Source organism: Gracilinanus agilis, chromosome 2, assembly GCF_016433145.1.
Source record: "Gracilinanus agilis isolate LMUSP501 chromosome 2, AgileGrace, whole genome shotgun sequence".
Taxonomy (NCBI): Eukaryota; Metazoa; Chordata; class Mammalia; order Didelphimorphia; family Didelphidae; genus Gracilinanus; species Gracilinanus agilis.
In genome coordinates, this window is record NC_058131.1 from 479,039,424 (window position 1) to 479,061,475 (window position 22,052).

The 22,052-nt window shown below is 40.8% G+C and overlaps 2 protein-coding genes across 2 annotated transcripts in view; one reads left to right on the forward strand and one right to left on the reverse strand.

The window, feature by feature from the left end:
• Positions 1-200: 200 nt before the first annotated feature.
• HEATR4 (HEAT repeat containing 4) overlaps positions 201-22,052 on the reverse strand; it is a 69,386-nt gene continuing 47,534 nt past the window's right edge. Inside the window, exons 12-23 of the mRNA XM_044659974.1 lie at positions 15,772-15,961; positions 14,879-14,957; positions 10,834-11,027; positions 9,416-9,423; positions 8,846-8,991; positions 8,378-8,438; positions 8,190-8,325; positions 7,495-7,697; positions 7,139-7,299; positions 7,000-7,083; positions 6,639-6,869; positions 201-356 (exon numbers count right to left, since the gene is read on the reverse strand). Of these exons, the coding sequence (XP_044515909.1) occupies positions 201-356; positions 6,639-6,869; positions 7,000-7,083; positions 7,139-7,299; positions 7,495-7,697; positions 8,190-8,325; positions 8,378-8,438; positions 8,846-8,991; positions 9,416-9,423; positions 10,834-11,027; positions 14,879-14,957; positions 15,772-15,961 (1,649 nt within the window). The remainder of the gene's footprint in view (positions 357-6,638; positions 6,870-6,999; positions 7,084-7,138; positions 7,300-7,494; positions 7,698-8,189; positions 8,326-8,377; positions 8,439-8,845; positions 8,992-9,415; positions 9,424-10,833; positions 11,028-14,878; positions 14,958-15,771; positions 15,962-22,052) is intronic.
• Positions 6,551-9,604, forward strand: RIOX1 (ribosomal oxygenase 1). Its single transcript, XM_044662065.1, has one exon. It carries the CDS (start codon positions 6,786-6,788, stop codon positions 9,309-9,311), a length of 2,526 nt encoding a protein of 841 aa, XP_044518000.1. The 5' UTR covers positions 6,551-6,785; the 3' UTR covers positions 9,312-9,604.

A 22,052-nucleotide genomic window follows, 5' to 3' on the forward strand; every position in this document is an offset into this window, starting at 1 on the left:
GTTCAACATCCAGTTTATAGACATACTGATTAAACATAATACAGAATGAAAAGATAGACTCTACTTTGATGCCAAAGCCACGTAGCAGTGGTCTATGTGTAGCAATACATGTTCGTGAAAAGGTGAAGCTGGCCTGGATGAAGGAATTTTTTTTTCTCCATCTAGGAGATGTTGAAAGGTCTTTTTTTCCCCCTTGGTCTTCATTCAGTTTTAGGAATGTTTCTGGAATAAGCAAATGGCCCCTTAGCAACTCTTTTTTCCCTGATGGTTTTTAGACGTTTATTGAGTGTCAATCTTCCAGGGATCTTCTGATCAAAGGCGAAACTCTTAGTGAAGGGATTCGGTTTAGGCCCAGTCTACAACAGAAAGACACATGAATACAAACACTGAGAAAAATTAAGACAATAAAATGACTTCTGTGAAAGGTTCAAAAAAAAGTCTTATGTGCCTACTTCTTGGCAAAGCTTTGTGATAACACTCCACTGGGAGGGAGGGTCAGGATACTTGGGGCTTGGTTCTGCTTTTTCCAGGGACAGAAAACAGAGACAAGCTCACCTTAGGAAACAATTAGACATCTGCCCAGAAGCCTTTTGGACAAACTATATTTTATGCTATTTTAGAATTGAGGGAGAAGCAATGAGTCTCTGAAAATTCTGTCTAAAGGTTTTATATCTTGGGGTTTTGTCAAGCCTAACTGGTAAAGTACATCAACTTAGACATAAGTCAACATGGTGGGATTTGAAGGAAGTCAAGATAATTCCCCTGTCTTTTCCAAATCTCCCCATCCAGGTAACATTGACTGAAATTCTTCCATTAGAGAAACTTTTTTTTTTGAGTTGAATATTGCCTTCCTTATTAGAACAAATATCCTTTGGAAAGTTGTCATTAACACCTTAGCTTTTGCTTATTTATGGATTTGTCATGGGAGTTTATGGGTTTCATTTTAGAGATGAGAAAAACTCAGAAAAGTTCATTGACTTGGATAAGAGCACACTTATGACAGAAGTAGTTGAATCTAGGTTCTTTTTCTCCAGAGGCAGGGCTCTTGCCACTTACTCCACTCCCTCCTTCCTTGGTGAAGAAGACTTAGTATAAAAAAGAGTAAAGAAGCAGGAGAAAAGATGAAAGACTAGATAGGCAAAAAAATTCATTGAGGCAACTGTCTGGGGACATATCTTTTCCCTTGCAAGCTTGTAGGGTGACATGCTAATGGCCATGGGAGAGTTCACTCTAAAGTTGGAGAATTAGGGAATTGGGAGTAGTTCTGAATTCCAACTGGACCAGTCTTTGGAGCAATCAAAGTATAGATGTATGTGCTGTAGTGTTTGATGCACCAGCACTTGTCAACTTGTATGTATATGTATTTTCTCCCAAGCTAGTCTTCAATGGTGGCTCATACTAGGTCACAGAGATGCATCCATGAAATCAACTGATTTTTCGGTCATTTTTTTTTCTTTTTGAGAGAGTAAATCTCTTTGGATACAGAGAATAACTATCTCAGGGACAACTTTATGTTCAATATTTTGGGTCAGCTAATTCCCATTCCAATTCAGTAGTTAAGATGGACAAAAAATATGACCAATCATCAACTAATCTATTCCTGCCTGAGTTTCTTGGCCTGTAAAATGGACATGTTTGTAAAAAGCATAAAACCCTTGGATAAAAGATGTGATGTTCATTGGAACAGGTTTCATGGCAGTCATTTAAATGTTCTAATACTAATTTTTCAGGTGAATTAAAGTTTATGGTATTTTTACTTTGATTAATAGTGATACTTTGTATGGGGCAGCTAAGTGGAGTAGTGGATAGAGCTGGGCTTGGAATCAGGAAGACTCATCATGCTGGATTCAAATCTGGCCTCAGACACTTACTAGCTGTGTGACCCTGGGCAAGTTGGTTAACCCTGTTTCCCTCAGTTTCCTCATTGGTATGAGCTGGAGAAGGAAATGGCAAACTACTTAAGTATTTTTGCCAAGAAAATCCCAAATGGGATCATGACGAGGTGGACATGACTGAAAACCATTAAACAACAAAAATAGGTAGGCTGGAGAAATTTTGGGGGAGCAGGAAGCTTTTATGATATTACTAAAATCATATCAAGAAGGTCAATGCATAATGTTTGTTCTGCTTAACATCTCTTCCATGGCAGCTTTTACCTAGAATAATTCATTATCCTCATAACCAACTTAACTATTCTTTTTCTTATATACATTTCATTTGATTTTTATTTTTAAACCTTTACCTTCTGTCTTAAGAGTCAATATTAAATATTGGTTCCAAGGCAGAAGAGCTGGAAGGGCTAGGCAATTGGGGTTAGGTGAGTGGCCTAAGTCTACATAGCTAGAAAGTATCTAAGGTCAAATTTGAACCCAAGACCACTCTTCTTTAGACTTCAGTCTTTATCCACTGAGCCACCTAGATGCTCCTTCTTTGTTCCTAATTCATAACTTTTAAAATGCACCTTTTTTGCCTTTGATTGAGGTCATCATCTCTAAAGGGATCAGTGAGTAAATTCTGATTTAAAAGTTCCAACTGAACAGTGTGAAAGGAACTCAGTAGTTATGAATTATGGAGCTCTTTGCTTTTGTGGAATTAAGAGCTGTAAGAGGAAAAGAGATGAAACTACAGATTGTCTGGTTTCAAAAAGCCCCTCCCCATCACAAGGGAAATTCTAAGACAAAGATATGTGGAAAGGATGAGGTCACAGGAAAGATTGGGAGGAGATGTCTGTAGAGGATGTGAAAAGAACAAACTCACTGAGTGTTCTCAAACTTATCAGTCTGAAAAGTATGTCTCAGGTCCTGTTTCTTTGTGATACTTGCATATGAATATTGAACAGAGTTCTTTTTGAAAGCTTACAGAGGAAAAGGACTGCTTGCCTGCTACTTAAATTCTTTTAAGTATCTTTTGTTTTTACATTGACTTTCATTTCTGAAAATATCTTTCCCCACTTCCCTGAGTGAACCACCCTTTGTAACAAAGGATAAAAAAAGAAAGAGGAAAAACAAAGGAGTCAGACAGAAGTAAACATATCAACCAAGTCTGACAGTAGAGTTTATGCAATGTTCCACTCTCATATTGCCCCACCTCTGCAGGGAGGGAGGTCCTTTTTTTTCATCTCTTCTTTGAGGACAAATTTGGTCATTAAAATTATCTTTTTTGTTGTTACTCTTTTTTCTTTCCATTTCCATTGTCATTGAGCATATCGGGAAGAAACAAGTATTTAATAAGCATCTACCATCTCTTCGTAAATATTATTTCATTTGATCCTTGCAACACCCTGGGGCTATTATCCCCATTTAATAGTTGAGGAAATTCAGATAAAAAGAGGTCAAGTTACTTAACCAGAATCCCACAGTTAATACAAAACTAAGGTAGGTTTAAACTTAGCTCTCCCTAATTCCAGGCTTTGCACTTAATTCCTTGCCTCACCTTTATATGTGTAAACCTTTTAATCTATTTATCTTTTGATTTTTGCTTAACTTTTTATTAATTCATATATTTTCTTGTATTTCTTTTTATTCATGTTCCTTGTTTCTTACCCCAATTAGAAGCTTGTCCTTGACTTCTTTAAGAATTCCCATTATGCTTACTATAATGCTTGTTAGAATGTAAGCTGCTTCTTTTTTTTAACTCTTACCTTCTTAGAATCAAAACAAATATTAGTCACAAGGCAAAATAGTAGTAAGGGCTAGGCAATTGGGGTTAAGTGACTTGCGCAGGGTCACACAACTAGGAAGTATCTGAGATCACATTTGAACTTAGGACCTTTATCTACCAAGCCACCTCGCTGCCTCTAGAATGTAAGCTTTTTGCTCTTAACTTATTTAAGGACCAACTCTTATTCCAGGAGCCTAATGATGAAGCATGCTACCTACCTCTTGACAGTAGTGATAGGCTCAGGGAACAGAACAAGACCTAATTTTTGGACCATAGCCCATGTAGGAATTTGTTGTCTGACTATGAATATTCATTACAAAGATTATTTTTTTTTGTTTTTCCCAATGGACAGGGCAAGAAGGAGAGAAAATTGATTTTTTTTCACTGGAAAAATAAAAATTTAAAAAGAATGTAAGCTCCAGGACAGGTAGGTGACACAGTGGATAGAACACCAGGTGTGAAGCTTTGAGGTTCTGAGTTCAAATGTGATCTCAGACATTTCCTAGCTATGTGAACCTGGGAAGGTCACTTAAATCTCAATTGCCTAAACCTTGCTAATCTTCTGTCTTAGAAATGATATAAGACAGAAGGTAAGGGTTTAAAATATTTTTAAAGAATATAAGCTTCTTGAGGGCAATGAATTTAGGAGGGTGGTATTTCTAATTCAGAGTGTCTGGCATATCTAGGGTGCTTAATATTTTATGGGGTATTCTGAGAAGACTAGCGCCTCAGGTGTAAGGGCTTGCCAAACCCCTTTCAGGGTTGCTCATCCACCTCTGGTGTCCACCTTTCACCCAACTCTCACCTGTGAGCTCCAAGAAGCTGTAGCAGGTGCAACAACACACCCCATAAACAGGCTAATAGAGAGTAACTGCTAAGAAACAAACCCATCAATGACCTAGAGGGATGTCTTCCCCAAGCATGTGAAGACTTCCCCCAGTAGAGTGGGGGATGAGAACAGTTTGTTCCAGAGTTTATTCTAATGGCCATAATGGCATCTGCAGAAACCTTAGAGCTTGTCAGACATCAAAGATGCCAAGGTCATTCACTGCCAGTTGTCCTCACAGTGGACTTGGATGACTCTGGAAGAGAGTGAAGCTGTTACTTTGTGCAACTTTGCTTCATTTAAATCTAATTTATTTGAAAGTCAGGACATCATCCTGTGATGTCATTGGTCCTCTTCCAAAGTGAGGATTATGTAGGATTCCAGGTATGAACTTATCATGAAAGTATTAAAGATGTATTCAAAAGCTGACTCTTTTGAGCAATCTGATCATGCACCAGACTTATGGATATAATTCTTATATTTCACATGATTGATTTCTTGATCCTTGTAACAAAGTGAAACTCTAATTTTATGGTATTCCGACCACTCCCCAAGCTTTCAGTCCAAAGGTCAATTGGACCTCTGGGCTGAGTGCTGACTCCTACATTATCTTAGGCTCCACCTCTTTGATCTTGTGGTTGTTAACCAAGCCAATGTTAAATTCTCTGCCATGTCACATGTTCATTAAATACCTCCCATTCCCCATTTCTTGATTCTGAAATAAAAACTGGGTTCACATGTGGCTGTCTCTCTTTTCACCATCAGAGGAGCACGCAGACTGAATTTCATGCTGCTGAACCATTTCTCTCTGTATCTTTATTTCTTCCTCATATTTCCTCTCTCTTAATCCCTAAACCTTTCCACCCATATTTCCTTCAGTCCCCAACTCCCCTTTTAGGTGATTGACCCACGAAAGAACAAGGTATTGTTGCTGGACCGTTATAGATTAAAATATTTTTAAAATAGCATCAAATTATTTCCCCGCCCCCCCCCCCAAGATATGTGAAAAGCTCAGGGAAGAACCTCCTTGTTAGGCTTCACTCCCACCTCCCACTCCCACATTTCTGCTGAAAACAATATTTTAAGATATTTTTCCTGCCCCACAACCTGCTATTGTGGACAAGTGTAGTTAGGGAATCAGAACAAGAGTATTTCATAGGAGTTGAAGAAAAGGAATGTGGGGAGCTGCCGAGGGAAGAGAGGAAGAGTAGAGGAGGAAAGGAGAGTTAAGGGGAAAAGGAGAGGAGAGAGAAAAGAGGAAAGTGAAGGGGAAAGGGAGGAGGTGGAAAGGAAGAAGAGAAAGTCACATCCTTTTCTTCCAGAGTCCAAGGAAAGTGCACGTGTTTGCCAGTAAAGAGACCTAGTTATATACAACATTATTTTAAATCAATGGTTCTCAAATTTTTTTGGTATCAGGATCCCTTTACAGCCTTAAAAATTATAGAGGTCTCTCAACAGCTTTTGTTTATGTGGGCTTTATCAATAGATATTTACTATTTTAAAAATTAAAATAGATAATTTTTTAAAACTTTAATTCACTCTAAAGTAACTAAATAACCTCATTACATGTTAATATAAATATGTTGAATGAAAAATAACTATTTTCCTTAACAAAAAAATGAGTGGCACTGTTCTAAATTGCGGGCTTAATGGATCTCTGCTTCTGCAGTCCCATGTAAAGTGAAAATCCAGCTTCTCCCAGGTTTATAGTTGGAAAAGGAAGGAGTATTTTAATAGACAAATAATGTCTTATTATGCAAATAGTTTTGACTTTAGGGTGTCCTAAGAACACTCAGGGAGAACCATTCATTTAAAAGATTTATAACAGGGGGCAGCTGGGTAGCTCAGTGGATTGAGAGCCAGGCCTAGAGATGGGAGGTCCTAGGTTCAAATCCGACCTCAGACACTTCCCAGCTGTGTGACCCTGGGCAAGTCACTTAACCTCCATTGCCCACCCCTTACCACTCTTCCACCTTGGAACCAATATTCAGAAGTTAAGGGTTTAAAGAAAAAAAAGATTTATAACAGTCTTCCTGAGATAAGACAGAAGAGGAGGACCGCCCCAGCAAGAGAAAACTCCGCCTCCGTCGCCCCAGGAACCCTAGGGACCGCCCAGGCGGGGCGGGGTGTGGGGTGGGGAGCTGGGCGGGGCCAACCTCCGCGGGAGGTCCCGCCCGAGCCCTCCGTTGTACGTCACTGCAGCACTTCCGGTACTGCCCTCCCAGGATCTTGGCCGGAAGCCCAGCCGGAAGAGGAGGAGTCCAATTTTTTCTTTTTTTTTTTTTAAACTGTCCACAACATGGACGGCACACGTGTGTCTGCTTTGGCTATATACCGCTTGCAAGAGGCCGCCGGTATCATCCATAAAGAGAAACCCCGAAGACTACAGGAGCCGAGAAAAAGACACCCCCTGTCCCTGTCCCAAGACATCCAGAAGAAGAAGCAAAAGCAGAAGGGGAAGAAAAAGGTGAGCCGCCTGACTCAGGGATGCTCCCAGATAGGGCTAGAGGTACCCAAACCGCTGCCAAAAAAGCAAAATGACGTGAAACTGGACGGGGAACCCGAGGCTGAAGCTCCTCTGATCCCTCCGCCCGCAGCTGCAGTAGAGAAACAGAGTTGGGGCCTAAGAAAGCAGAGAGTGCGAAATTTGACTGCGGAGCCCGAAAGAGCCCCGTCTCCAACGGCTTGTTCAGGAGAGGAGAGGGAGGTGGAGCCCGCGTCTCCTGCTCCTAAGGTAGCAGAGAAATTGAACGGCTCCCCAAGGAATCCCCCGACGGTAGCGGTGGAAGAGGAGAGAGAGGCGGTACTGTCTCCTGTAGTAGAAAAACAGAGCGGGGTCCCAAGGAAGCAGAAAGTCAAGAGAGAAAGAATGAAGTCCGAAAGGGCCCCGCCTCCGACCCCTCAGAGTGGAGAGGAGAGAGAGGTGGAACAGTCGTGTCCTGAGGTGGCAGAAAAACTGAGCGGAGGTGCAAGGAAACAGAAAGTCAAGAGAAGAGAGACTGCAGAGCCTGAACGGGTTCTGGCCCTGACCACACAAAGAGGAGAGAAGGTGGAAGCGACTTCTGGGGCAGCAGAAAAACCGAGTCGCGGTGCAAGGAAAGAGAAAATCAAGAGAGAGACTGTAGAGCCTGAACGAGTCCTAACCCCGAAGGCGCAAGGAGAGGAAAGAGAGGTGGAACAGTCGTTTTCTGGGGCAGCAGAAAAACTGAACCTGGGTGCAAGGAAGCAGAGAATTAAGAGACAACCCACAGAGCCCTTAGGGGCTCTGCCTCCCACCCCACCTCTGCCTGTTACTGCGGAGAAACCGAGCCAGGGCCCAAAGTGTAAGAAAGTCAAGAGGGAGAAGGTGGAATCTGAAAGAGTTGTGAGAGAAGAGAGTGAGGTGGAAGAAGGGGCGAAAGTAGAGCTAGTGGAGGGGCAAAATAGTTGTGGAGCAAGGACCGGAACGCCCTCCTTGCAGCAGGTTCTCAAGGAGCTGGGGCAGATTCCACATAGCAAACGTCGGGCTGCACGTCTCTTCGAGTGGATGATCGCCCCTCTGTCCACAGAGCATTTCTTCAGCTGGCTGTGGGAGAAGGATGCAGTGCTGGTGCGGCGGCGCAACCCAGACTACTACCGGGGACTGTTCTCCACCGCTGAACTTGACTCACTGTTGCGTGGGGAAGACATACAGTTTGGGCTGCACCTGGATGCTGCACGTTACCGGAACGGCCAGCGTGAGACGCTGAACCCTCCTGGGAGGGCTCTCCCAGCCATAGCTTGGTCACTGTACCGAGATGGCTGCTCCTTGCGCCTCTTGTGTCCACAGGCCTTCTCTGCTGTCGTGTGGCAGGTGCTGTCTGTTCTCCAGGAGCATTTTGGCAGCATGGTGGGTGCTAATGCCTACCTTACTCCACCAGGCTCCCAGGGTTTTGCCCCTCACTACGATGACATTGAAGCCTTCGTTCTGCAGCTGGAGGGGAAGAAACGCTGGCGTGTTTACAAGCCCCAGGAGCAGGTGGAAGAACTACCCCAGTTCTCTAGCCCTAATTTTGGACCTGAGGGCTTGGGGAAGCCTGTGCTTCAAGAGGTGCTAGAGCCAGGAGATCTGCTCTATTTCCCAAGGGGCTTTATCCACCAGGCTGAGTGTGAGCCTGGGGTGCACTCTCTGCACCTTACTATATCCACCTTCCAACGCAATTCTTGGGGGGATTTGCTAGAACCCCTGCTGCCAGCAGCTTTGCAAGCTGCTATGGAGGAAGATGTGGAATTCCGAAGGGGTCTTCCTAGGGACTACCTAGATTACATGGGGGTTCAGCATTCAGAATCTGGGGACCCTCGTCGAGGTCCCTTCCTGGAGAAATTGCAGGGATTGCTTGCCCGCCTGGCACAGTATGCCCCTGTGGATGCTGTGGCTGACCAGAGGGCCAAGGGCTTCCTCCACGACTGCCTGCCTCCAGTGGTGTCAGAGAAGGAGAGGGCCCTGAGTGTGCATGGGCTGCCTGCTCGTTGGGAGGCTGGGGACGCTAGGGATGTGGGGGCAAAAATTACCACTGAAACCCAAGTCCGCCTGCTTCGACATGGTTTGACTCGGTTAGTGAGTGAGGATGACAGTGTCCTGTTGTACTACACCGTGGAAAATTCTCGAGTCTATCATCAGGGGGAGCCCAAGTACTTGGAAATTGACTCCCAGTACACTGATGGCATCGAGTATTTGTTTAGTTCATACCCAGGGTTTGTGCAGGTGGGAGACTTGCCTTGTGATAATAGAAAGGACCAGATTTCCTTAGTGACCATGTTGTTTGAAAAGGGGCTATTGATCACCAAGAAACCTCTGACTCCATAGGAATCTCTTATTGAGCAGGAGTTAAAATAAAGGTGTTTTTGTTTTTTGCCCCTTTATTGGAATGTCTTACCTTGTTAATCCTTTTGGACTATGGTCATACCTACCTTTAAGACTTTTTTAAAGACAAAAGTATCAGGTGTCTGACTGAGAGAGGTATCAGCATCTAGATACATAAAGAAAAGAAACCCCATCTTTAGAAGCAGACTTTGCCCATCTACCTGCATTTGGAACACCTATTTAATACAAATTTGCAGAACCTAGAATTTGAATAAACTTTATTTTCATGCATTAAATGTTTTAGTATTATTCTTATGAAAAACTCTTTCCTTGGCTAGGGAAAAAGTCAAAATTTGAGTATGACTTGGTCCCTGGCTTCCTAGAACATATTTGAGTTCCATTTCACAAAGTTAGGGATAGGATTTTGTTTGAGGATAAGGATCATGTATGAAGGATTCAGAATTAATTAAAATGCCTAGGAACTTTTCCAATCAAGATAATGAATGGGATGGGGAAGACAAGTCTAAAGTAACATGCTACTAGGGAAATATCTATTGTTGGGGGGAGGGTAGTAAGGCTGGCTATCTTAGTTCTTTGAATTAGAAAAATAATTTCAGGGTGAAGGGGCAATTACACATTTGTTCTACAAATAGTTGGTAACCCAAGCTCCCATTAACATCTAATACTCCCTACTTAAGGGCATTTTGAACTCCAGGCATCATTATTGTATTTTTGTATGCCCACCAGTCTGGTTTTTTTTGGTGTTGTTTTTAAAAATTTTAAATTTTCAGTCCCAAATAATCTACTTCTGTAGTTTTGAGTTATTTTAAAAAAAGTTTTATTTAAAGTTTGAAAAGCCAGCTCACTTGTAAGTACATCAAAATGCCCCATGGGATTATGAGAAGGTTGATAATCAACTCACTTCAACAATCCTTACTGACATTTAAAAGAAAAGTAAAAGTACTCAAATTTGTCAGGTGCCCATCTTTCACTTAATTAGAATATTAAACTTGGGATATTGGAGTTTGCTTTCTCATTTTCCTTTAAATGTTATGAAAGTTAAGTAATGCTGCTGTATTCTTCAGGGAGAATTTTTATGATTGGTGATTATATTACAAATATTTTGTTTAGGGCTTAGGCCATAAAGGATGGATTGTTAGGCAGCTATCCAAATGAAGCCCAGCCTCATCAGCCCCAGATAACATATCTGGCAAATGCATTTTTTTAAAACAACATATTCTTTTATAAACACTACATTACAAAGACCTACTATTCCTGGGATATCAAGTAAAGGAAGAAGCCAATAAATTTAGTTCCATAGTGTAGTTGGTATATTGGATTTAAAGTCAGAGAAGACCTAGCTTCAATTCCCAACCCTGCTCATTTTTCTGAGTCACCATGATCACATCATTTGTTCTCTTTAGTTTTAGTTTTCTTATCTAAATAATGGAACTGAAATGTCAGGGGGAGAAGTTGGGCAAATGATCTCTAATTTTACAATCTTAAGAACTAGGAGCTTATAAACTAGTAAATATGACTTTCTCTGGGAAACTTACACTTAAAAGCATCTTTGAAAAAATCTACAAGTTCCTCTGAAGGTTTATCTTTTCTGGGGCGGGAGAGAAAGATATATTTTGTTTCTTGACGAAGATTGTTAGCAATCTCCTCAATCTTCATGATTTGGTCGCTAATCAAATTTTTCTTACTTAGTTGAACAATCTAGGCAAAAAAGTGATAAAAAAAAAAAAAAGAATGATGCTAAAATAACTATACCAGACTAAAGGGGAGGGAGACAGCTGCAAAAATGCCTCAACCCATTTACCTGATTGGACTATTTAAGTGAGTTTTAGGTCTGGGGACAATTTTGAAAAAACTTAAGGAAGATTGTGTAAGTAGTATAGGAATTCTTTGTGTAGAAGGAACAATATAAGAATAATACATTCAGCTCAAGTACCATCTATCTGTAGGGGTAGAAGAAAACAGATTTTTCAAGTACAACAAGTACTTGAACCCACCACCCTCAAAGGTTGTTATGTTGGGAGCTTTTGATCCATTGTCTCAAGAAAGAGATTCATAAATGTTTGTGGCACTTGGACTAATCAGAGGTGATCTGTTGTCCTGAAACAAGAGGAGCATGTTGTCATCTACAGACCAGAAAAGTAATCCCCAAATTCACATGCATGAGGGCTTCAGGTTCAATTTAAGAGTTAGGCCTTAGTGTGTCCATTACATTACAAATCACATGCATATGGCAGCTTGGACAATTCCAGTAATTGCCTGGGAGATATCAGGTGCAAACTAGCTTTGGTCTAAGCCCTAAAGAGAGCTAAGCCCAGGGAGAAAAAAAATGTCCCCTGTTGAGAACATACACTGGAAGAAAATGTGAAGGCTTAGAAATCCTAGTCCTTAATCATAATAAAATGAGTTGTTCAGACTGAGAAAGTAGCATGAGGCAACATCCTTTGGATGCTTGGAATTATCCTTTCTTTTTAATAACCTCCCACTCCTCCAACTCCCTTCCATACCTCATTCCACCAAATCTTTCTCATTGCTTTTCCCTTCCTCTTCACAATTAAAGATAGGTAGGGTAAATTGGGTTTCCTTTTAAGCTATTATTTGTAATTCTCATTAGATAGCACATTAAAGATTTAAAAAATAGTTGGAGAGAGTGGTTTGCTAAGGAAGGAAGAAAGCTGCTTGGTATTAAGGTGAAAGGAACAAGCACTCTGTGCCTACTATGTGCCAGGCACTGTAATAAGAGCTTTATTACTGTTATCTTATTTGATCCTCACAGAAATTCTAGGAAATAGGGTCACAAAATTAGTAAGTATTTGAGGTCAATTTTGAACTCAGGTCTTTCTGACTTGAGACCCAGAGGTCTGTCTACTGTACCACTTAGCTGTCTTATTGAAATGATGGATAACCTGTTCTATGATGTAATGACCAATGAGTCTGTAGGTACCAAATCAGTTTAGTTCCTGCAACTGTTATTGATTCTGAGGGAACTTAGGTCAGAGTGGCTACTAAATATATCCACAGTCTAAAGAAATTTGACAAACTATTTTTTTAAACCGTTGCCTTTTGTCTTAGAATCTATATCAAGTATCAATTCCAAGGCAGAAGACCAATAAAGGCTAGGCAATTGGAATTAAGTGACTTGCCCAGGATCATACAGCTTTGAAGTGTCTGAGGCAAGTCTTAAACCCAGGATTTCCTATCTCTAGGCCTGGCTCTATGCACTGAGCTAACTAGCTGCCCCAATTTGATGAACTCAACCTGGTTAGACATTTTTCAGGCTTACTGATGAAAAAATTAATTTTGGCTTTATAGAGAGCTTATTCAAGGATGTCAAGTGAGAATGAATTATCTGAAATAAATGATAGGTTATGGATATTCTTAATTCCTGGGAATTATGTAAAATAATAAAAAAACTTTGCATTTGTAAAGCTTTTTAAAGTTCAAATCCAATTTATTAAGTGCTTTCTCTGCAGGGCATTGTGATAAGTGATTTTAACTTTTCAGATTGCTTTTATATCTTCAGTTTTGGTTTATTTCAGCAACGACTCTGAAAGCTAAGTAATGACAAGAGAGACACCATGGGAAATGTATCATTTGAAGTCAAAGGACTTGGATTTAAACACTAGGCTTAGTAACCTACTTGTGTGTCCTTGGGGCAAGTTAAATAGTCTACAAAGAAAGGCAAAACAACAACAACAACCCCAAAACAGTCCCTACTGTTAAGGAGCTCCAAGTCTAATGGTGGAGACAACATGGGGAAAAAAAATATCTACAAACAAACTAAATGCAGGACAAATATACAGGACCTGGAGATAGGAAGAGCTGAGTTCAAATTTAGCCTCAGACACTTACTACTAGCTGTAGAACCTGGGCGAGTCATTTAACCTCTGTTTGCCTCAGTTTTCTCAACTGTAAAAAGAGGATAATAGTACCTACCTTGCAAAATCGTTGTGAAGATCACATAAGATAATATTTGTAAAGTGCTTGGCACTAGTAGGTACTATATAAATACACCCTTACGCCCCAATCTTGTGTTCAGTCAGAGAGAAGTTGCTAAGATTTAGAAGGAATGGGAGAGACTTGAGCTGAGACTTGAAGGAAGCCAAGGAAGCTAGTAAGCAGAGAGGAGCAGGGAAAGGGCGTGAAAATGTCCTCAGCAGAGGAAATGTCATGGGGGAGAAACACTGAAGTTGCCAGTATCACTGGACCACCATCGACCTGGACTAGGACTTCTCAAACTTTTTGTTTCAGGCTCCCATAGAATTTATGGTGGTTAGATCTATCAATGATTTACCCATATTAGGAATTCAAACAATATTATGAAAATAGTATTGACCATCCAGACCCCATAAAAAGATCTTGTGGACTTCCAGGGGTCCCCAGACCACTCTTAGAAGTGTTGACCTAGGTCCTAGACTATTACCATAAACTCCAATCCATCTTTTTTTTTTTTCTACCCTTACCTTATTTCTTAAAATCGATGCTAAATATTAGTTCCAAGGCAGAAGAGCAAATAAGAGCTAGCCAATTGGGGTTAAATGTCTTGCCCAGGGTTACACTGCTGAGAAGTTTCTGAGGCCAGATTAGAACCCAGGACCTTCCAGCTCCAAGCCTGGTGCTCTATCCACTAACCATCTGTCTGCCCCAATTCATCTTTTATATTATTGCCAGAATAATCTTATGCAAGATTTGATGATTTCCTTCAGCTCAGAAATCTCCACTGGTTCTCGCTTCCCTACAAGGTAAAATTTGAACTCCTTTGTCAAAAATTTATGGCCTCTGGGTGTAGATAGGTGGCTCAGTGGATAGACAGTCAAGTCTAGAGATAGGAGGTCCTAGGTTCAAATCTGGCCTTAGACACTTTCTGTGTGACCCTGGGCAAGTCACTTAACCCCCGTTATCACTTTTCTGCCTTAGAACCAATACCCAGTATTGATTCTAAGATGGAAGATAAAGGGTTAAAAAAAAAAAAAAAGGATGCCAACTTTAGACAGCTAATCAATGAAAACCTAGATGTCAGGATTACTTTCTAGGAATAAAATTTCTCCTAGTGTTGAACAAATTTTTTGAAACCAGAAATATGTGTTATATCTACATGTAAGGGAGAGGAGTGCACATAATCCATTTTTATAAAGATATGCATACACATACACGTGTATACATGCATATATGTATACATATATATTTACTTTATGTTTGTGCATAAATTGGTAAACATTAAGTTTACCTTACTAATATAGTGCCAGGGAGACAAAACAACAACAAAAGACAATTCCTACTTTCCAAGAGCTCATAGACTAATGGGGGAGACAACATGCAAACTACTGTGTTCACACAAGCTGTGTACAGGATAAACTGGATGTAAGTCATAGGAAGAAGGCACTAGAATTCAGAGAGACTGGAAGAAGGGGTGCCCATAAGCCATGGGGAAATGCATGTCCTATATGTCCGTATATACGTGGGGAGGAGGGTGTGTGCACAGCTCCCAAAAAGGATCTGGGGGACCTTTGAAACCCAGTTTCTGACCCTGAGCACAGCCCCCACAGGTCTACCCTTTTCTTGATCTTTTGAAGCATCTCTTGGTTTCCTTCATCTTGAAAGTCAAGATTCTTTATTGCTTCACTCAGTTCCCTAAAGAGAAGACAACAGGAAAGAGACTTGTGACTCTGCAGGGGAAGAAAAAAATAATAGGTTCAGGAACGGCAGGTGTATGGTGTGCCTTCATCTCAGTTCACCATGCCACGGCTCTGTGCCTAGGTAAGAGAGATGACATGGAATGGAGGAAGAGGAGGAGCAGCATCACTGGGGTCCTTGGGAAGTGCTTCCAGCTTGGGGGATTTGGTAGATTCGGTGATCTTCTAAGGGAAGGACCTTAATTAAGCATCGTGGGAAGGAAGGAAAGGAACATTCCCCAGAGTGGGGCTCTTGGATGTCTTGAACAAAGATTCGGGAGAGTCGGAGGGCACACACAAAATAGGAGGCAGTGAGTAGGCTCTGGGACTTACAGCCATCAGCACTGTGTGGTAGAAGGAGCACTCACTCTGGTCAGAGGCCCATGGTTCAAATCCCACTTCTGGCACTTACCTTCGTGACCTCGGACAAGTCCCTTAACCTTCCTGGTCCTGGGTTTCCTCGGCTTAAAACAAGGGAGTTGGATTAGATGGTTTTGGGGGGCAGGTGGGTAGAGCTCTAGGTAAGGAGTCAGGAAGACCTGGGTTCCAGTTTTATCTCAGTTACTGATTAGCTATGTGATCCTGGGTAAGTCGTAACCTCTATTTGCTTCCATTTCCTGATCTGTAAATTGGGGATAATAGTACCTACTTCCCAGGGGTGTCAGGTGGATCAGATGAGGGAACATTTGTAAAGGGCTTAGCACAGTGCCGGGCACAGAGTGGGTGCTACACGACGGCTTCTCTTCCCCTCCTCATCCAGCTCTAGGACTTACATAAGAACAGCTTCATGACTCTCCAGGAGCAGCACGTCTAAGAAGGTGTCTCGGACTTTGTCGTCTTTAATTTTAAGGGCAGTGATGCTCCGACAGGCTTCCAGTCTCACGCCTGGCTCCTCCTCATAATGGAGAGCCCAGAGCAAGAGGTCTGTTAACTGGGGATTTACATACCCAATATTTCCCAGAGCTGCCAGGAAAAGACAACAATTATTCTTTATCACCTAGAATAGAGCCTCATTCTCAGAACCAGGGGATAGGGAGCATTAAGAATAGAAGAAGTAGGGGGATGACTAAGTAGCACGATGGATGGGTGGCCAGGCCTGGAGTCAGGAGGACGTGGGTTCAAAACTGCCCTTAGACACTTATTTCCTAGTGGGGTGACCCTGGGCAAGTCACTTAACCTTGTTGGCCTAGCCCTTGCTCTTCTATTTTAGAGTTGTTACTAAGCAGAAAGTAAAGGTTTAAAAAAAAAAATAAAAAAGATTAAAGTAGGTAGGTGAGTGCCTATTTGGTATGATTTCAAGGGTAAAAATATTTTTCTCTGTGAATCCGTATTTACCACTATTAGAATTCTTAATTTTGGAGTGGGGTAGAGGGAAGGCAGAGAGAAAGTTGTTTCAGTTTCCCATTAGCAGATGAGGTAGGATAGTTGATCAGATTTGTTTGATTCCTCAGGCCTTGAGGGGATGAGATATTGTATAAATTAGTTTTGGGTGGGTGGAGTGGGATAGAGATTTGTAATTCCTCATCATCTCTTTCTGGCAAGTAAAAAATACATTTCCCAACAGCCCATGCTGCTGGTATGGGGTTCTGCTGGGAGGGAATTCTTCAGGGAGAATAAAGCAAATCTCTGGTACCTCTTGCCTATTTCACTTGCTTAGAGCTGAGCCTTTAGAGAATCAAAGAAGGCAGTCTCCTTCCCCAGCCCTCCTTAATTCCAGGGCTCTCTCTCTTAATTATTCTCTACTTATCCTGTAAATAGCTTATTTATATTTCCTTGGGTGTTAGCTCCCTCATTAGACTCTAAGCTCCTTGAGGGCAGGGACTTTTTTTTTTTGTTCTCTTTTCTGTATCCTCAGCTCTTAGGAGCTGATACATTGTGATACTGGGAGTGGGTTTGCCATTTCTTTCTTCAGTGATTAAGGCAAACAGGTCAAGTGACTTGCCCAGGATTTACACAGCTAGGAATTGTCTGAGGTCACAGTCGAACTTGGGTCTTCTGGACTCCAGATCCAGGGGCTGACATAGTTTGCACCTAATAAATGTTTATTGATCGATTGCTATGGGGAGGGAGAGCTTCCTGGGGGAATCACAACTTTAAAGGTCCATCTTCTGCAAATCTTAGTAATTTGTGGATCTTAAATTATTTTATTAATTTATTATGGATTGATGCATTCCTAGAACTAGTTTTTTATGGTGCCTCCTTTGCTATGTTTTTTTAAACCCTTACCTTCTCTGTCTTAGACTCTATACTGTGTATAGGTTCCAAGGCAGAAGAGCTCTAAGGGTTAGACAATGGGAGTTAAGTGACTTACCCAGGGTCACACAACTAGGAAGTGTCTGAAGCCAGATTTGAACCTAGGATTTCCCATCTCTAGGCCTGGCTCTCAATCCACTGAGCTACCCAGTTGCCCCCTCCTTTGCTATTTTTGCCATCTACAGGCAACAAGATACTGATGCTCCTGCATCACTGAACAGCCCCTTGCTTGCAGCAAGCAATACTTTTTTTCTACATCTCTGGTTCCCCTTAGGCTGTGGAGGGATGGCAAGGCTCTGTTGGGAATGCCACTTTCCTTTTCCACTTACCTTCCCTTATTTCCAGCTAGGTAACTAAGGATTTTAAAAAAGATTATCCTCAGTAACAGGAAATAAAAATCAAGAGAAAGAAGGCAGCATAACAAACCTAATGGACATTCCAACCAAGTCTGGCAATCTAAATAATGTTCTATAAATATAGGGTAGTTTGGTGGTACAGTGAATAGAGTGCCAGGCCTGATATCAGGAAGACTCATCATCATGAGTTCAGATCTAGCCCTAGATATTTACTAGCTGGGTGACCCTGGACAAGTCACTTAACCCTGTTGACCTCCGTTTCTTTATCTAGAAAATGAGCTAGAGAAGGAAATGGCAAACCACTCTAGTATCTTTGCCAAGAAAACCCCAAATGAGGTCAAGAAGAGTCTAACATGACTGAAAAATGACCGGAGTGAAATTCCTTAGCTGCTATTTCTCTCCATTTAGAAAGGAGATTGTGTGTATGTCGACTGACACAATTTCCAGGTTCTTTTAGCTTCTTATGATAGGAAGATTTTTGCTCAGCTTAAAGTTGGGTAATCAATGGCTAATAATAATATTATTTTAATTTAAGTTTAATTAAATTTAGATTTAATTAAATATTTGCCTTTTGCAATTTCCCACTGTGGACAGCTTGTCTGAAAAGGTCAGACTGAAGTTTTTGTGCTGTCCACAGTATCTTCTTGTTTTAAGTCTTTTTTTTCTACTTTGATTTTGATTTGGGGCTTGGTTATAATTAGTTGGTGATCTGACAGCACAGACAGTGATTCATCAGTAACCTCTCATTTCCTGGCTATTCAGATAGATGCAATTCCATTTTTTAAATGATAATATTTGATGCTCACTCTTTCTATTGCCTTCCAGCTCTCTTCTGGATAAAAGTAAGGATAGGAATTGGACTTGTAATTTTACTGGCATGGAGAACTCCCAGGTAAGAAAGCTTCCTCTACCAAAGAAGTTGATACTTTCTCTGCAACTAAGTAGGGGAGCTGAGTAGTACAGGGCCTGGAGTCAAGAAGAACTGAGTTCAAGATACTTCCTAGCTGTGTGACCCTGAACAAGTCACTTAACCCCCATTGCCTAGCCCTTACCATTCTTCTGCCTTGGAATCAATACAGAGTATTGATTCTAAGACAGAAGGTAAGGATTAAAAAAAAAAAAAAAAAAAAGACCTGGGTTCAGATCCAGCTTCAGATACTAGCTGGGTAATCCTGGGCAAGTCAATTAATCTCTGTGCCTCAGTTTCTTCACCTGTAACATGGGGATATAATAGCACCTACTTCAATTTTTTATCTTCTAGTTCTTCCTGCTTACTGGTTCAAATTTGTGAAGATCAAATGAAATAGAATTTATAAAGTGCTTAGCACAGTGCTTGGTACATGGTAAGCTCCATAAAAATGTTTTAAAAAAAAAAACAACTTAGTCTTAAGGCAGTGGTTCCCAAACTTTTTTGGCCTACCACCCCCTTTCCAGAAAAAATATTACTTAGCGCCCCCTGGAAATTATGAAACTATTGAACTCAGAATAGAATGCAATACAAAAAAGTGTGGCCATCACCGGTTCCCTGGATCGCTGCAGCACCCACCAGAGGGCGGTAGTGCCCACTTTGGGAATCACTGTCTTAAGGACTTGTTCAGAGGAGAGTATTAAACACATAACCCATGGGCTGTATATTGCCCCCAACACTCCAGAGTGGGGCAGGAACCAGATTAAAATGTTAATTGGGAAATTTTATTTTATTTCCATTTTTCATTGTCATGCTTCCAAATTGTCATTGTTATAAGCGCATAGTCATCCATAACCAAAACCCCATACTAAAACCTAGATACCCTGATGTGAAAAACAACTCCAACAGTTCTTTCTCAGGAGGTGGATAGTATTCCCCATCATAAATCTTTCAGGATTATTAATTGGGAAATTTTAAACAAAATTAGTAAGTAAAATAGATTTTAAATATTTATTATTATATAAGTGTTATATATAATGATATCACATTTTATATNCCTGGATTGCTGCAGCACCCACCAGAGGGCGGTAGTGCCCACTTTGGGAATCACTGTCTTAAGGACTTGTTCAGAGGAGAGTATTAAACACATAACCCATGGGCTGTATATTGCCCCCAACACTCCAGAGTGGGGCAGGAACCAGATTAAAATGTTAATTGGGAAATTTTATTTTATTTCCATTTTTCATTGTCATGCTTCCAAATTGTCATTGTTATAAGCGCATAGTCATCCATAACCAAAACCCCATACTAAAACCTAGATACCCTGATGTGAAAAACAACTCCAACAGTTCTTTCTCAGGAGGTGGATAGTATTCCCCATCATAAATCTTTCAGGATTATTAATTGGGAAATTTTAAACAAAATTAGTAAGTAAAATAGATTTTAAATATTTATTATTATATAAGTGTTATATATAATGATATCACATTTTATATATATTACATGCAATAAATAATAATAAAAATATATATGTAAAATAAAAAGATTTTAAATACATTTTAAAACTAAGTCAATATGACTCAGTTATGCAAGGATTAGTGGTTTCTATTTGAGTTTGATACCACTGGACTAGAATACCAAAAAGTCAAGTAACATGCCAGGAGGTGGCATGTATCAGGTGTGGGACTGGATTGACCCCAGGCTCTGAGGTCAACTGTCTATCCACTATATCATGTTAAATACTAGATAAATATGGTTGTGATATATAAGCCTAAATCTTCAAATAGTCTGTGGGAAGCCAATAAGAGAAACAGTCTCAAATAGCTAAAAATCTGAGACTCCTCTTTTGACCCCTTTTATGATCCACACCCTTTTTTGTTGAAAAGTATTGTGGCCTTATTGAAAAGCTTTAAGCTTTTAACAAACCATTAGTCAAGAGGTTAACATTCTTCCCCTTTGGTCAGGAATGCAGCTTTTTTGTAAAGCCAAGGCCAAAACCTTAGCAGGGGTACTTTGCCCAGATTTAGAATAAACTGATAAGAACCTAGTCAAAATTCAGCTTTGGCCTTGTTCTATTTGGAAGCCATTGAGAATCTTTGTGTTTTGATATGACATAATTTGTAACTTCTGCTCAAACGTGACATTTCAAGGGGTTCTTTTGTGTGAAGTGAGTCTTGAAGTACATATAATAAACTCCATGCTGCGAGAGAGAGAGAGAGAGAGACAGAGAGACAGAGACAGAGAGAGAGAGAGAGAGAGAGAGAGAGAGAGAGAGAGAGAGAGAGAGAGAGAGAGAGAGAGAGAGCTGGAAGCATGAGCTAAAAGATCTTCCATGTCCATTACTTCTTATCAACTAAGCTGTCCTTATCAGAGATGATAAATAGATCTTCACAGTAGTCTAAAAGTCTTTGTGTTCCTTTGAGGCAGTCACTAGGTTTTCCCAAGAAAATATGAGTCCAAATCCAGTCACATACACTTCTGTGATCCTGCATGGATCATATAACTGCTGTCTGCCTCAGTTTCCCCTAAAATCAGGATAATAATAGTACCTGCTTCTTAGGGCTGCTGTGAGGATTAAATGAGATAATATTTGTAAAGTGCTTACCATGGTGTCTGGCACATAATATTTAACAAATGCTCATTGACAACCTATCTTATGCAATAGGATTGGGCCAGTGGCCAGTAGTGCCCCAGATGGGCCAATTAAATATCTAGGATTCATTTTCATAGATAGGATAATGGAACTTACAGGCACTGATGAACTCACTGTGGGTAAGGTAATGGAGGGAGAAAAGAGCCCTGAGGAGAACACTGAGGAACACTCAGGATTGAGGGGATCTAAGGCGGATGAGCCCTGGTGGGGGAAGGCACTGGGAAGCAATAAAAACACAGAGAAAAACTAGGAAAAAGTTGTATCAGAGAAGATAAGGGAGGAGACACTATCCAAATGGAAGGGATGGTGGGTGCTGTCAAAGACTTCAAAGGAGGAAGTTGGGATCTAAGAAAAGGAATTCAGATTTAGCAGTTAAGAAATTGCTGGCAATCTTAGGACAGTTTCATTGGAATGTTAGAGTCTGAAATGAAATTGCAAGGAGTTGAGAAATAAATGGGTGATAAAAGTTCTTTCAAAGAGTTTAGCAATGAGAGGGAGGAAAGAGAGAGGAAGATATGGTAATGTCAAGTTAAATGAAAGAGTTGTTTTTTTTAAATGATGGGATATCTGGCCCTTCTTGTAAGCTGTGGGGAAGGAACCAGTAAATAGGGAGAACAATGACAGTACAAGCTCTTGTAGGAGAGAAGAATGGATCTGATTGAAGATATAAGTAGCCTTGTTGGCTGAGGCTGTTGTAGAAGAAAAGAATCGATTTGACTGAAGATGTAAGAAGTCTTGTTGACTGACCCTGGGTAAGTCATTTAAACCTCTGTCTGCCTCAACTTCCTCAACTGTAAAATGGGGATAATAGTAGCATCTACCTTCCAGGATTATTGTGAGGATAAAATGACATAGCACTTATAAAGTTCTTAGCACAGTGCCGGG